General features: G+C 41.9%; 1 protein-coding gene across 2 annotated transcripts in view; it reads right to left on the bottom strand.

The window, feature by feature from the left end:
* Positions 1-11,270: 11,270 nt before the first annotated feature.
* Positions 11,271-16,721, bottom strand: part of PPP1R21 (protein phosphatase 1 regulatory subunit 21) — an 80,680-nt gene continuing 75,229 nt past the window's right edge. The window contains exons 21-22 of one of the 2 annotated variants that reach the window (XM_053588916.1): positions 14,787-14,924; positions 11,271-11,913 (exon numbers count right to left, since the gene is read on the bottom strand). In XM_053588916.1, coding sequence (XP_053444891.1) covers positions 11,884-11,913; positions 14,787-14,924 — 168 coding nt within the window. In that variant the 3' untranslated portion in view covers positions 11,271-11,883. The remainder of the gene's footprint in view (positions 11,914-14,786; positions 14,925-16,721) is intronic. The other variant, XM_053588918.1, reaches the window with a different exon arrangement.

The following is a 16,721-nucleotide window of genomic DNA, read 5'->3' as shown; positions in this document are numbered from 1 at the left end:
AACAGCTTAGTCTGGCCTCAATAGCTAAGCCACCACAGCCGTTGTCACAGCTGTGACCTCATTTTTACTCTAGTGCCTGTTCTTTTCCTTCCTCTACAATAAGTAGACCTCCAGACTATGTCATTCTCCTTTTTATGAACAGACTTCCCTTTTCTGGCAGCCTTTTCATGGAAACATGCAGGACTTCACACTGTGGAACAAGAGGTCCCCAAAGTGTCCAGATATGACCTAAAGTTGATTCACTTGGAATTCCTCAAAATTCATGTCAGCTGAAGCTATAAGGATCAATTCATATAAATTCAAGGGGAGGAACAGGCTGAGTCCTAAGCCTTGATAACAACATTCCTCTCTAAAAACTTTGCAATAGCAAATCTCCATTTATACTACAACACTAATTCAAAATATGAGTGAGAGCTTTTTGGAAAAACCATATACAAAAACATATTACCAGTGGAAAAATGAAAAATCACCATTTTAGGTGCATGATACATTCTGCCCTGATGTTTGATGAACTCATCATTGTTAATAAATGACTTTTCCTGTAAGAAAACTCAAATACTCTTTGGATGGAAATTTCCAGAGATAAATAAAAAACCCACTTCCTTAGCTGGGCGTTGTGGCAGGCGCCTGTAGTCCCAGCTGCTGGGGAGGCTGAGGCAAGAGAATCACATAAGCCCAGGAGCTGGAGGTTGCTGTGAGCCGTGTGACGCCACGGCACTCTACCGAGGGCAGTAAAGTGAGACTCTGTCTCTACAAAAAAAAAAAAAAACCACTTCTTCGCTGAGAATGCTAATTGATATCAATGATAGAGGCCTGATCGCTTCAGTTCAAAATGGCCCAAGATTTGCTGTCCTTTGTCCGGAAGATGAGATAGTTTTAGGCGGGGCTTGAGCCATACTGACCACTGCAACAATTGGCCAGGCCCTTGGCCTGATGCCTAAAATGTTTCCAACTGGCATTGACTGAATACCCACTACCTCAGAGACATTTTGCTAGGCACCATGGGGAGCAAGCATAAGGCATGGTTCAAGAAGACAGCATGGGGCAGCGCCTGTGGCTCAAGGAGTAGGGCACCAGTCCCATATGCCGGAGGTGGCAGGTTCAAACCCAGCCCTGGCCAAAAAACCACAAAAAAAAAAAAAGAAGACAGCATGCATGGAAATAGCTACACGTGAGAAGCTGACATTCCAACACAACAGAAGAGGTGTCCTTAAAAAATAACAGGAAAGCTGGAAAAAGGGAGAATATTTTTCAGCATCTAAGCAAGATGACACTTTGTTCTGAGTTAACTGAACTGTGACATTTCTATTCTCTGGTCCCCAACATTTTTGGCACCAGGGACCGGTTTCGTGGAAAACAATTTTTCCACAGATGGGGGGTAGGGTGGGTGGTGGGAGGATGGTTTCAGGATGATTCAGGTGCATTACATCTCCACCTCAGATCATCAGGCATTTGATTCACAGATGAAACACATAACCTAGATCCCTCACATGCGCAGTTTGGAGTAGCAGCTGAGACTGATGCCTGCTGCTGTGACAGGAGGCGGAGCTCAGGCAGTGGTGCAAGCCCTGGGCAGCAGCTATAAACACTGACAAGCTTCGCCCACCTGCTGTACAGCCCTGTTCCTGACAGGCCATGACCAGACTATACTGGTCTGCCACCCTGGGGTTGGGGACTGCAAGGCTACAGGATGTCACCACTACTCTCTGTTCAGGGGAGCAGTGGAGTTGAGTTCACATGATTAAAGCACCTGGTGAAACAAACACAAGGGTTCTAAACGGAGAGAGACCTTCTGAGGCCCACACACCTGCAAACAAGACAACAGCCTCTAGCATGTTGCCACCTACCAGTCTTTTTTCTTCTTGACCTCTCCTTATGAAAAGAGTTATTCTAATGTTCTTCTTGTTTTCTCCAAAGATTTGGAAGAGTTATAATGGGTTTGCCAGCTCTAATGCTTTGATTGCCAGTTAATTTCCTTATTTAGCACTAATTACTAAACTGCTTTAAAATTTAAGACAAAGAGGGAGCCACTTACTGACAAACTTTCTATTTATCACCACCACATCTGAGGACATGGCTCTTAGCCGAGAACAGAAGCTTCATCTTCAGTCATAAAACAAACTATTCCCTTGTCGGTATGGCTCTGCCAGATGTTTTCTTAGCCGTCATCAACCAACTATGTTGCTATCTTCATATGTTAGAGTTATAGAGAATTTTGGAGGCTTTTAAGACCTGGGAGCAACTGAGGGGTCAATGCTGCCTAAAACAAAACTATAAACTGCACATTTTTTCTGTCTGAAGATTTTTACTTTAATTCACAGTCTTTTGGAGGGAGCTTTTGATCTTTTGGTGGCTTTCTTAGCTAATTGAGTCCTCCTATTACTTATGGCGTTTTTTCATACATTTGTTTAGAAATGGTGTAGCTGACTTTTTGTTTTCTTTTAATGACTAATGAACTTGAAAAGTGGTCAAGAAGTATCTATTGAACTGATAAGAGTTTCTTACCAAAAGCAATGGAGGAAACCAGTTTTATCCATTTTGCAGAGTGAGCAGTAATGCATGTAACAACTTAATGCTAGGAGAGTACAGACGGATGATATGACAAGACACAAGCTGTTTATCAGTTTCTCAAGCAGCCTGGAGGCTCTTGTCCCTCCACCTAGGACTGCTGGGTTTGTTGTAGAACACGATGGGAATGATGCCCCCCAGAGTTGTGCAGCCAGGTAACTTGCCCTCCCTACCCTTTCCTACTAAAGAGTCTTTTTTTGTTTCTTATTTGGAATTTCTTATAACACAATCCCAATTTTGATTAAAAACATATTTTATGTATGTATAAGAGCAGGAATAAACAAAAATGTTAATAGCCAACAATCTCTACACAGAGAGATGTGTACTCTTGTGTACTCTTCCTCATTTTCCAAATTTTCAATAATGGACATGGAATATATAATCAGAAAAAAGCAGGAGGCTTGGTGCCTGTAGCTCAGTGGCTAGGGTGCCAGCCACATACACCAGAGTTGGCGGGTCCGAATCCAGCCTGGGCCTGCCAAACAACAATGACAACTACAACCAAAAAATAGTCGGGTGTTGTGGCAGGCGCCTGCAGTCCCAGCTACTTGAGTCGCTGAAGCAAGAAAATTGCTTAAGCCCAAGAGTTTGTGGTTGCTGTGAGCTACGATGCCATGGCACTCTACCCAGGGTGACAGCTTGAGACTATGTCTCGAAAAAAAAAGAAAGAAAAAAGCAGGAAATGTCATTTCAATAAAATTCCATCAATAAAAATCTGCAAATTCCATCTTCTCCAGAAAGCAAAGCATGATTATTAAAAGTCCTTTTTTTCTGGCTTTCCCTCCTATGTGGACTCCAATCCCTACCCTGTGCCCAGACTGAGGATTTTCTTTCATTTTTCTAGACAAGAGAGAGACCTAGACAAGAGGGAATTCTTTTGAAAGGTGGGCTGCAAAAGGCCAGGGCAGTCACTGCAAGGGCTCATGAGTCAAGGGAGGAATGTTTAGTTGTGAGAGACGCTTGATGTCCAGGATGTTGAGGACAGGAGATCCCAAGATGACAGCAGTGCCACCAGCCCAGAGATCAAATGGGACAGTCTGGAGCAGGTTGGAGGGGGAGAGACTTCTGAAGAGGATGAAGTTGTACGAACACCCAAATGAATGTGACCACACTGAGAGGAGAGTTACACACCTGGGAGAAAATTTAGGGATAAATTCATGATAAGCACTATAGAAATGACAGTATGTTTTTGTTTAAAAAAAAGAAAAAGTTACTCACTCCAGGGAAAACAAGGAGTTGTACAGGAAAGGAGAAGCAGTCACAGGACATTATATGACTCAGCTACCACTAGCATTTGAATAATCATAATGAAGTACATACTGAGTATTGAACAGCTCCAAATGTTGATGTAACTCGTCTGAAGAGAAAGCATGCATGTGTGAGTGGTAGGTAAGGGGAAGCAGATGGATCAGGCAAATCCTCATCTTCCAACTGCAAAGTCAGTAATAATGCCTAATAGAAAAAACAAAAGTAATATGTGCCGTTTGCAAATACAGATACCCAAATGGTGAGTGAAAGTGGTTTTTCTCTGGAGAGCAGAGAGATGTAGAGGGAGAGTCAGAAGACTACTTTTTGTTTTGCCCAGTTTTGTTTTTTCTTAATAGTGTTTTAAAATACACTCAAACTAAGTTCATAACTGATTAAAATGCAGACATTTAGTTAAAAAAAAAAAAAAAAAACATAGCCTCCAGTATTAGCTCTTGCTTACTGCCCAGTCTGAGATGATTCCAGGGCAGGACCACACAACAAATGTGTAGGATCTGTGCGCTCACTTGTCGGCCTTACGAACAGGCTGTAAGCACTCCAGGGTGGTGGCGCATCTGTTGGGTGCCTGGCAGGCTGCTCAGCACTGCTCACACAGCCGGCCTCAGCACACATTTGCTGAATGGGTGGCAGCAGGGGTGCCTGACTCCCCATCTTTACAAAGATATGTAACTCAAGTATTTACAGAGGAGATGGCTCAATGTCTGGGAGTTGCCTTAGAATATGTCAGGAAAAAAATATGGGAAAAGATAAAACAAGATTGGCAAAACGTTCACAAGTGATGGAGACACAGGGCTTATACTAGTTTCTCTACTTCTATGCATGTTAGAAAATTCCCAGAATAAAATACAAGAAGAAAGTTTATACAGAAGACGAGAAGGAAGTCAGCATCATGGCATAAATATATAAAATCCAGTTTGGTGGTTAGAAAGGTTTGTGTAACAAAAAGTATGTAAGTAACAATAAAGGATCAGAGGAGAAAAAAATCATATAAAAAGCAAACGTGCCAGGGGCTTTAAAGTTAGCCTAAGCGGCTAAGTACAAGCTTACTGAAAGTGGTGGGGGGTACTTAATGAAGATGGGGGAAAGGGAAGTTGAATGAAGTACTGGAGGTACTCAGAAATTTACTGTCTTATCTTCCAAATATATAGTACCTTAAGGAGTTGAAAGCCCCAATTTAGAAGTCTCATACTACAGTAGCAAATGAAACAGGCTTGGCATTAAGAATAGCCTGGATTTGCTATGTACTCAATCTTGATATGAGGACAATTAATGACAATTAAGGTCATGGGGGGGAAGCAGAAAGAGGGATGGAGGGAGGGGGGTGGGGCCTTAGTGTGTGTCACACTTTATGGGGGCAAGACATGATTGCAAGAGGGACTTTACCTAACAATTGTAATCAGTGTAACTGGCTTATTGTACCCTCAATGAATCCCCAACAATAAAAAAAAAAAATGGGAAAAAAAAAAAAAAAAGAAAATGCTATGAAAGCTATGTTAACTAGTGTGATGAAAATGTGTCAAATGATCTATGAACCAAGTGTATGGTGCCTCATGATCATATTAATGTACACAGCTATGATTTAATAAAAATTAAAAAAAAAAAAAAAAAAAAGAATAGCCTGGATTTGAATCCTGGCTCTAAAACGTACCAACTGTGTGACCATGGGCAAGTTGCTTAGCCCCTCCAAGCCTTAGTTTTCTTTCTGTAAAACTCGGATAGTAACTGCACATACGAGATATGGTTGTTGGAAAGTTTAAATGAAATAATACACGTCAAGCCTTACCTACTCCTCACTTATGGTAAGTGGTTAAAAACAGCGATTACTTTGGGAAGTGACTCTGCCAAGAGAGCAAAGATCTTAGCAGTTAAATCAAAAAGGCACAATTTTACCAGGGATCTAACGGTACCCTCTACAGCCCTGTCCCTCAGCCCTAGGAAACCTTCTAGGACAGTGGTTCTCAACCTTCCTAATACTGCAGCCCTTTAATACAGTTTCTGTGGGTCGCGATCACAGGTTGAGAATCGCTGTTCTAGGAGGACTGGCCCCCTACAAAGCAGTCCGCAGCACAGACTGCAGGTCTACGGGCCAGACATCATGAAGGGCAATATTGGTCACAGCCAAAGGGGGATACAAATCTCAGCTTCAAAAGCAAAGATAGGAAACAATCCCAAGATTCATGTTGCGTCTAAGGAAAACAGGCCCATTGCTCAGGAGAAGTGAAACGTTCTGATCCAAAGGTCTCAGTTTTTATAAAAGCAGAGGGCGAGCACACTGAGTACATGGAAGAGAATGAGGAGAAAGCGAGCCCAGTCTGGCTGTGCAAGTGTCACAACTCCCCCCCACACCCACACCTCACCCAGCAGACAGAGAGGGGCCGTTCTGAAGGCTTTCCATCAGGAAAATGGCTATATGGTGTTATGTTTAGAGAGATGCCCTGGCAAAAAGGGTGGAAGGATTGGAGTATAGGAAGACACTAGTCCAGACAGTGATAGCCAGGGCTTGATTTAAGGAGTGAGACACATTGCAAAGGCAGGAACATTCAGTTAGACAAGATAACCGATGAGCAGTGAGGGGTGCGGAGGGATCAAAGGTGATGCCCAGGTCTCTGGCTTACGTTACTACCAGGTAGAAGCTTGTTGCTTCTCCCTCAGTCCTCCTCAGTAAAGCATGTTCAGGTCAAAACCCCTGGCTTCATCTTTGACTCCTCCCTCCCTCACACACACCGTATCCTGCCCAATCAACATTCACTTAGCAAATGTCCAGTGGTGCCAGGCAGCGTGCTAGGCACAAGGAATGCAGTACCTGCCTTCATGGAGCTGTGTCAAAACAATACATAAGATAAATAAACAGACAATGCATATCATAGGTTAGATCATGGAAAGTATTTAAGAGTAAAATAAAACAGAGAAGAATAAATAGATCTATAGAAGGGAATTAAAATTTTAGATCAATCTGTCAGCAAAATGTATTGATTCTATCTTCAGAATAAATCCAGAAACAGATTTCATGCAACTTCCACTGCCACTACCACTGTCCCAGCCACTATGATTTGTTCGTCTCCCATTATTGCAACAGTTGAACTGCTCTCTCTTTTCTATCTTTGTTACCCTATAATGTATTCTCAACAGAGCGGCCAACAATTCTGGTTTTTTTTGGGTTTTTTTTTTTTGAGACAGAGTCTCACTTTCTTGCCCCTAGTAGAGTGTCGTGGTGTCATAACTCCGAGCAACTTCAATATCTTGGGCTCAAGTGATCCACTTGCCTCAGTCTCCTGAGTAGCTGGGACTTGGCCTGGCTATTTTTTATAGATGGGGTCTCACTCTTGCTCAAGCTGGTCTCGAACTCCTGAGCTCAAGCAATCTTCCCACCTCGGCTTGCTAGAGTGCTGGGATTGCAGGCATGAGCCACAGCGCCTGGCCCAACAATTCTATTAAAACCTAAGTTGGGTAGTATGGCTCCTTCTCTCTAATCCTCCAAAGCTTTCCTATTTACACTCAATCAAGCCTCCCCAGTTATAGTATAGGACAAAGTTATTTAATGTCTGGCCACTGTTACCTTCTGATCTCATCTCCTAGTATGAGTATCCTTACTTCTCTTGTTCGCCCCCACAGACAGACACACACACACACACACACACACTGAGATAACTCAATGAGAGTGTTTGTGTATTTGTTTTTTTGTATTCTAACACTTAGGATGGTGATTGGTACATAATAGGTACTCAACAAATATTTGTTAAATAAATGAATATCAGGTAAGAAACAGGCTAGTGAGATGGCAAGAAGACTAAAGAAAAAGGAGAAATGGGGTGAATGAATTCACTGAGTGAATCTCTGGAATTGCAAGCTGCCTATGGGTCATCCTGGTAGAGCTCACAAGTCAGGGTGTAGCTCAGAGGAGGTTGAGCTGAAAAGGTGAGAGTGGACATTATCCAGAGGCTCACTGAGCAAAGCAGGATAGAACCTTGGGACACTCTAACGTTTAAAGGAAAGACAGATGACAGGAGCCAGAGAAGAGAATGAGAAGAAATTTTCACATGGGGGGTGAACAAATATATAGGAGAAAGGAGTGGTGGAAAAGTTAAAGGGAAGAAAATATCTCAAAAGTGAAAGTGAGAAGAGTATTCCACATTATATCAAACTCAGGCAAAAGCACAGATGAAAAGCTGCTGAATTTGGCAGTTAGGTGGCCACTGGTAATGCTCAGAACAATTTTATTAGAACTGTGGGCAAAGGAGCTTGCTATCCCTTTAAAGAGCAAATGGGTCATGGCGAAGATGGAAGGACAGTAACTATAGACTTCCACACAGTCTGGTAGTAAAAGGGAAAGAATATGGACTTGGGGGAAGGAGAAAGAGAACTAACAGAGATACCAATAATACTACCAGTAACATGTTTTACTAAAATAATCTTTTTTTTTTTCTTTGAGGCAGTCTCACTATGTCACCCTTGGTAGAATGCTGTGGCATCACCACTCACAGCAACCTCAAATTCTTGGGCTTAAGCGATTCTCTTGTCTCAGCCTCCCTAGTAGCTAGGACTACAGGCATCCACCACAATGCCTGGCTATTTTTTGTTGCAATTGCCATTGTTGTTTAGCTGACCCGGGCTGGGTTCGAACACGCCAGCCTCAGTGTATGTGGCTAGCGCTATAACCACTATGCTACAGGGGCCAGGCCTACTAAAATAACCTTTATACCAAGTATCCTTCTAAGCAATTTACAATATTAATTCATCTAATCCTCATAAAAATTAACATCCCAAATTTTAGGATAAGGAAACTGAAGCACAGAAATGCTAACTCAACTATAAGGATTTGAACTCAGGGAGTTTGGCTTTCAAGGGTTGGAGAATCTGAGGCCCCCACGGACAAGTGTGGCTCTCCGGATCCCCAAGTGCAGTCCCTCGACCAAATCTAAACTTCACAGAACAAATCCCCTTATTAAAAGGATTTGTTCTAGGCCAGGAGTGGTGGCCCACGCCTGTAATCCTAGCACTCTAGGAGGCTGAGGTGGGACAATCCCTTGAACTCAGGAGTTCAAGACCAGCCTGATCAAGAGCAAGACCCCATCTTTACTAAAAATAGGAAAATTAGCTGGCTATTGTGGAGGGCACCTGTAGTCCCAGCTATTAGGGAGGCTGAGGCAGGAAGATCACTTGAGTCCAGGAGTTTGAGGTTGCTGTGAGCTATGATGCCATAGCACTCTAGCCTGGGTGACAGAGTGAAACTCTGTCTCAAAAGAAAAGGATTTCCGGGTGGCACCTGTGGCTCAAAGGAGTAGGGCACCAGCCCCATATACCAGAGGTGGCAGGTTCAAACCCGGCCCCAGCCAAAAAAGAAAAAAACTGAAAAAAATTAAAAAAGGATTTGTTCTATAAAATTGGATTTTTTGATTCAGTCAGAAGGCCACAATCAAGGATCCAGAAGGCCACAGTTTCCCCACCCCTGCATGAAACTTCTTAAAGGATGTGGTATGTTCAGTCTGTTTGTATGATAGGGAAGAAGCACCAGCAGAACAAAAAATTGAATATCTGCAAGTGAAAAAGCAAGCACTAGAAAAGGAATGGTATTAAGAGCATTAGCTTTAAGGATAATGGGGACAACTCTCTCTCTGAAGCAGGGGACAGCTGTAAGGATGGGGTGGATAATAATATATAAACAAGTGTGGCAGCTGAGAACTACTCACAGCTGATAGGCTGTGATTTTGATGTGCTGAACTTGAGAAGGAAGGGGGCAGGGCTTAAGGAGAGAAGCCATATAGCCAATGGACTAGAAATGCCAAAGCACTCTTTCAGAACCATGAAAGTTTGGAGGGGGCTGGAAACCCTAAGCTCATGACGGAGTAAATGAACATGATAAACCCCTCGTAGAGTCTGGGGGCCTGGGCACAGTTACAGTGAAATAGCTGGTTCAGTTGTCAGAGAACTGTCAATGGGCAGGGCACAGAAAAGAGAGAGGTGGCCAGGGACCTGAAGGGCCAGGAAGAATGGCACTGAACTCAGAGACTCCCCAAGTCAAGATCCAATCACTTTGGCTGCTGTGAAAACTAGGCTTAACCCCAGAGTCTCTCCCTATGGCAGGCTGCTGAGGATGTAGACCAGAGGGGAGCTGGCCTTCTGTGCTGAGCACAGAGGAAAGCCAGTGATGGACTCTCACTCAGGTGAACAGAATAAAGCATTTTGGTGGGTGATTGACAATTGGCTGGAGCAGTGATTTGTAACTGGGGTGGTGCCAAAAGAAATTTCTTTTTCTTTTATTTGAGACAGAATCTCCGTCACCCTGGGTAGAGCACTGTGGCATCAGCTCACAGCAACCCCCAACTCCCGGGCTCCAGTGATCTTCTTGCCCCAGCCTCCTCAGTAGCTGGAACTACAGGCACCTGCCACAGTACCTGGCTAGTCTTCCTACTTTAGTAGAGACAGGATCCTGCTCTTGCTCAGGCTGGTCTTGAACTCCTGAGGTCAGGTAATCCAACCGCCCCAGCCTCCCAGAGTGCTGGGAATTAAATTATTTACAAAAGAAGTTCAAAGCACAGTATAAGTATATTCTTATTTTACTCTGTTTTTTGATAACATAACTGAAGTATGCCAGAAGTTTAACTATAGGTTCAAGTGTGCCATGAGATTAAAAAGGTTTAAAAAAAGACTGGCCTACAGAGTAGCCTCAAGGGAGAGGGGGCTACAGGAAGAAAGAGAGAAAGGGAGGGAAAGAGGGAGGAAAGGGTTTCAGGGGTTTCTCCCCTTTCACTAATCTGGGGACTCGGATATAAGAGTAAAATGTACAAGCAGCTCAGAAAGCAATATATTTAGGGACTCAGGAGTAGCGAGTAGGTATGGTGGGAGAGACACCCCTCAGGTGTCTTAATATATTACAAAGATAAAATGTTAAGCTAGGCATGGTGGCTCATGCCTGTAAGGCCAACACTTGGGAGGCTGAGGTAGGTGGATTGCTTGAGCTCACAGGTTCAAGACCAGCCTGAGCAAGAGCAAGACCCTATGTCTAAAATATAGCTGGGTGTTGTGGCAGGTGCCTGTAGTGCCAGCTACTTGGGAGGCTGAGGCAAGAGAATGGCTTAAGCCCAAGAGTTTGAGGTTGCTGTGAGCTATAATGCCACGGCACTCTACCAAAGGCGACAAAGTGAGACTGTCTCCAAATAAATAAATAAACGAATAAATATATATACATATACGCACACATATAAATGTTTACAAGATAAATCAAGAGCCTTTAAGAGCCCAGGGTCCTTGCTTGAAGTGTGGTTATTAGTAGCTTTTCAAGGCCAAAACTCAAGAGCCTTACTAAATGATCAACCACACAATTATTCCAATTTGGGGAATTAGAAGATTATATCTAAGTCATTTGGGATTTGATACATTTTATAAAGCCTACTTTAACAGGTTTCCTTTACCAAATTTTCATACAGAGACTGAAAGTTTGCTATAAGTACGAATTTATTGACATGAATTTCCTTTAGCTATTACTCTAACACAGAGGGTACTGAAGAGCTGAAGAGATAATTAACCCACAAGATCTGAAGTTTGCAAGATTCACTCCCTCCCTGTCAGAGAGAATGTGAACAAATCTTTAAAAAAGAATTCAAAGACTGCTTTCAGTTATAGTAAGAAGTAATGACAGTTTGACAATTTAAGCACTTTTCTCCAGAAACATATATCTATTTCATAGATACCAAATTGATTTACCATATAATTGAATTTGAAAATATACAAAATATTTGTTGTTCTTACATACTGAAATTAAAACCTAATTTTAAAAAGTGCACAGTAAAAACAGCATAAGGAAACCTACAATATCCATGGTATGTGTATTGTTTTCCATTTGACAGCCAACATCCAATTCTGTGTTTGACTGCCTGGTTACAAATAAGTTTTAAATGCCCCAAGGCCATTTATACCACTGCCTAGTTCTCTAGTCCAACAGCACTCCAGCTTCTTGGAGGCCACCAGCACTGGGCATGGGGTCTCGGCCCTGCAGTTCTGTGCAGCAGAAGCAGCTCTGGAAAGAACAGTCTCCAACCAGCTACGTGGAAACTATCGACTCTTGTTCTTTTTAGAATTTCCCTGTGCAAAGAAAAATACGAACAATAAGAACACAAACTTCCAAAAAAAAAACAAACCAACTCACATAGTTTATAAACCAAGCTGTCTAAAAGCCATATTTCACTGTGCAACATTTTAGTTTCCAAAAGGGAGAACAGCTGATAACTAGCTGATAACTATTGTGTCCTGCATTGTTAACTTTTTTCAGTAATCACAAAGCAGTTTGATATTTTTCCCTCTCTACTTCTATGGACCCTGTCCTTCTAGGGACTGAAGGTAGGTGATAAAGAAAAGAAAGCTACTAGCTTGGATTTATCAAAACCTCAAATATTTATTTTGTTTTAAAGGCAAGGGAATATAAAGTTTCATGAAGTTGAATAAAAAAAGGTTAAACATGTTTGTTGCTTAAATAAACACCTTTTAAAGATCTTCATAGGTAATAATTTTGAGTACGTGCCAATTAACATCCAATTGGCATTGATTATCTATCAAAAGTAAGCTTAGAGACCAGCTGAGAACAAGTTAGAAGGAAGATGTCTTAACTTATACCCAATTCCTCAAACACAGAGATTTGGACTTCCCAGTTTTATTTAATATTTCTTTTTTTCTGGAGAGACTCACTTTTTAGGAATACATTCTAATTAAATTCCTATATTTGACCAGGCATGGTAGCTTAGCATATTGGGAAGCCGATGGGGGAGGATCACGAGACCAAGAGTTCAAGGTCAGCCTGGGCAACATAATGAGACCCCCAACTCTACAAAAAAAATTCTTTTTCAAAATCAGCAAGGTGTGGTGGCATGCGTGTGTAGTCCCAACTACTCTGGAGGCTAAGGCAGGGGGATCATCACGCCCAGGAGTTTGAGGCTGCAGTGAGCCACAGCACTCCAGCCTGGGTGACACAGCAAAGACCCTATCTCTTAAAAAAAAATAAACAAAAAAGAAATGAAATAAAATAAATTTGTGTATTTAATTCTGAGGTATAAATCCATTTTCTTCATATTAAATTGGAAATGCCTGAAGAATATAAACACTAAGAGCAAAATTATAGTAAATAAATGGTTGAGGATGTTTACTTGGTATCCAATGGGAATAATGTCGACTCAGCCATAAGATGATGTTATTATAGTGATCTAAATTAATAATGGGGGGAGGAGCAAAATATAGGAATTACAGAATGATCAAAGAAAGTTTAACAACATAAATTCCAAATTGAAGAAGGGTCTCTTATTCAGAGTTTTATTAATGACACCTGTTTAAAAAAAGATTAAAAGCTCTGAGAGCTGGGCAGTGCCTGTAGCTCACTGGGTAGGGTGCCGGCCCCATATACCGAGGTTGGCAGGTTCAAACCCAGCCCCAGCCAAACTGCAACAACAACAAAAAATAGCCGGGCGTTGTAGCGGACACCCATAGTCCCAGCTACTCAGGAGGCTAGGGAAGAGAATAAGCCCAGGAGTTGGAAGTTGCTGTGAACTGTGACGTCACATCACCCTACTGAGGGCTGTGAGACTCTGTCTCTAAAAAAAAAAAAAAATCCTCTGAGAGGATTTAAAAATTCCAAAACTTCTAAAGTAGTTACAATCCATTACCGTTAGTTTGCTGTACTCAACGTTTACCCTTCTCAATACAAAACCAAAAAATTTCTCCAGCTCTGGAGACTGAAAAGTTTTCCTAGAATCATTGCTACTTCTTTTCCTTGATAGGTTCTAAAACAGGCTTTCTCATAACACCACTAAAATAAATTATACATACCATGAGAAAAACCCAAACAATAGCTCTTTCTACTTCCATTCCTAGGAACCTAACGTGTCAATTGGATATTGCTCTGCTGGGGTATCACAGTAAGGGAGGCATTCTTCAAGCGGACCAACTCCTCACCCCTACCTCCAAGCTCAAGTTTCCTGAAACCCAAGTTACTGGAGAACCATAATCAGAGCTATATTGGCTAGTTAGAGTCATCACAGAGATGGGCCAGAGAAGCATCAAAGACATCCTCCAAAGCAGCAAGAGGTTAGTGAATATCAGGAAACTATGCTGACAAAATCATATAATGCAGATTCTAATGCATTAATATATTATCCAAGGAGACCCCCACACATGAGCAGAAGGCTGCCTTACACTACCATTAGCAGATGCTAAAATAAAGTCTTGGTTTATTCATCTCTCTTTCCTCCCCCATGCACATGGCAGGAACTCAATAAATGCCTGCTGAATCAATAATGGTAGCAGATCTCAAAGAGTGCAGGCTAGAGACAGTGTTATAATATAGCTTGAGTTAGGAAAATGTGTTAGGAACCTGCAATGAGGCACAGAACGGAGCCCCTGGCCTACCCAGACTTACCTATCATGGTAACAGAGTCTATACATTGTATTTCAATAATAGAGACATGGTCTGTGGATGTGCCTTTCAACCTAAGCACATCAACCAATATCTACTAACCCTGGTCTGAATGAGGAGAGGTATTATGGGAAATGAAATCAAAGGAAATCTCTGGAGTTAAAAGGGTGAGACATCCCTAGGTTATATGGATATTTATGAGAATAAATTTTCTAAATCTAACTCTTCAACAGTATCATTTGAGACTCATAAAAAATAAACAGCAATCCCCCCTTAAGCCCTTTGTGGGTCCCCCTAACTCTGATCTAACAGTAGCAGAAATACCAAAAATACCCTCAAAAGCAGGAAATACAGTATTAAAGCCTTAGATATCAGAATTTCTCAGCTTTTAATTCTACCAAGCACACTTAATTTAACTTTTGGATGAGAGGATCAATGATATTAAGGAAAATGATACATAAATGCTTTAAATCTCATCACCTTTTCCTTCTCAAATGCCTAACAATAAAATACCTTATGCTAAATATTATAGTGAAGAGAGATGACCTCACCTCACCTCACATACCTTACTGGACATCTTGAGTGTGTCTATCTCTTCTCTCTGTTTGGACAGTGTCTCGTTCATGCTGCACAGGTGGTCACTCATCATACTTAACTGATCCTCGTAACTCCTCTTGGTAGTTGTCAACTCATCCTAAACAGCAAAGGAAAAGAGGAGAAAAAGAAAAGACAAAAATAAAAACCCCACTAGTCATACTACTCTGAAATTTTTATAATGCATTAAAAAGAAATTAGAGCAGGGAAATTAGTTAGCAAAAATTTACTATATATTTCAAAATTGATAGAAGAGAAGAATTCTTCAGGACCAGGCATGGCTCACACCTGTAATCCTAGCACTCTGGGAGGCCAAGCCAGGCGGATCGCTTAAACTAATGAGTTCAAGACCAGCCTGAGCAAGAGCAAGACCCTGTCTCTAAAAAATAGCCAGGCATAAGGGCGGTGCCTGTGGCTCAGTGAGTAGGGCGCTGGCCCCATATGCCGAGGGTGGCGGGTTCAAACCCAGCCCCGGCCAAACTGCAACAAAAAAATAGCCGGGCGTTGTGGCGGGTGCCTGTAGTCCCAGCTGCTCGGGAGGCTGAGGCAAGAGAATCACGTAAGCCCAAGAGTTAGAGGTTGCTGTGAGCCGTCTGACGCCACGGCACTCTACCCGAGGGCGGTACAGTTGAGACTCTGTCTCTACAAAAAAAAAAAAAATAGCCAGGCATTGTGTTAGATGCTTACAGTCCCAGCTACTCGGGAGGCTCAGACAAAAGGATGGCTAGAGCACAAGAGTTTGAGTTTGCTGTGAGCTATGATACCATGGCACTTTACCCAGGGCAATAAAGAGTCTGTTTCAAACAAACAAACAAACAACAACAGAAAAAAACATAAGAACAGGAAAAAAAGATAAATGTTGAGGTGATGGATATTCCAATTACCCTAATTTGATCATTATACATTGGGTATCAAAATATTCCATGTATCCCCAATATATATACAACTATTATATATTAATTTTTTTAATTTTAAAAAACTTGGCAAAAGCAACTTATCAAAATGGCCTATCTGATCAATTAACACATAGGGTAAGGCACAGGCCAAAAAGAGAATAAAAGTTAAAAGAAATGGGAAAAATTTTTTCTTATACTTTGAAATTTATTCTTAATTTCTTTGAAAAAATGTAAGGGTTTCTTTCTCTGCCAGGTACACAACTGTGGAAAAAGTCTGAGTGCTGTATGATCTTTTCAAAGCCTCTCAGGTTTTCCTAAGCTTTGGGTGAGGCTTCTGATCATCCCCACCATTTCACAGCCCTCCTGACAGCAAACTCCCCAGAAGAAGCTTTCTTCCCACCTCCACACTTTCATCAGCCCCTAAAATCTAATCCTGTGCTCCTAAATAATTTGATAAGTTAATTGGAACCGAGGAGGAAATAGGTGTTGCTATGCTGACATGTTTTACCTTGCCTGGCATCATGTTTTTATTAACAGAGGATTTCTGAAAACAAGGATTTAAGATAAACCGTTGCAGCTTGGCGCCTATATAGCACAGTGGTTATGGTGCCAGTCACATACACCCAGGCTGGTGGGTTCGACCCCAGTCCAGGCCAGCTAAACAATGGCAACTGCAACAAAAAAATAGCCGGGCATTGTGGTGGGCACCTGTAGTCCCAGCTCCTTGGGAGGCTGAGGCAAGAGAATTGCTTGAGCCCAGGAGTTTGAGGTTGCTGTGAGCTATGATGCCACAGCACTCTACCAAGGGTGACATAGTAAGACACTGTCTCAAAAAAACAAACAAACAAAAAAAAAAACCACTGAGTAAGGAAAGAGGAAGAATTTTGCAGCACTACCTTTCAGTTTTAGGTCAGTTTTATGAAATAGGAAAGAAAAGGAACAGAATAATACGTACAGAACATGCCCACAGCCCACCATTTACAAGTAAGGAGAGAGGAAAG

The sequence above is a fragment of the Nycticebus coucang genome, chromosome 4, assembly GCF_027406575.1.
Source record: "Nycticebus coucang isolate mNycCou1 chromosome 4, mNycCou1.pri, whole genome shotgun sequence".
In the NCBI taxonomy this organism is placed as follows: Eukaryota; Metazoa; Chordata; class Mammalia; order Primates; family Lorisidae; genus Nycticebus; species Nycticebus coucang.
The sequence above is the reverse complement of the archived record's forward strand: the minus strand, read 5'-3'. Positions and strand labels throughout refer to the sequence as shown.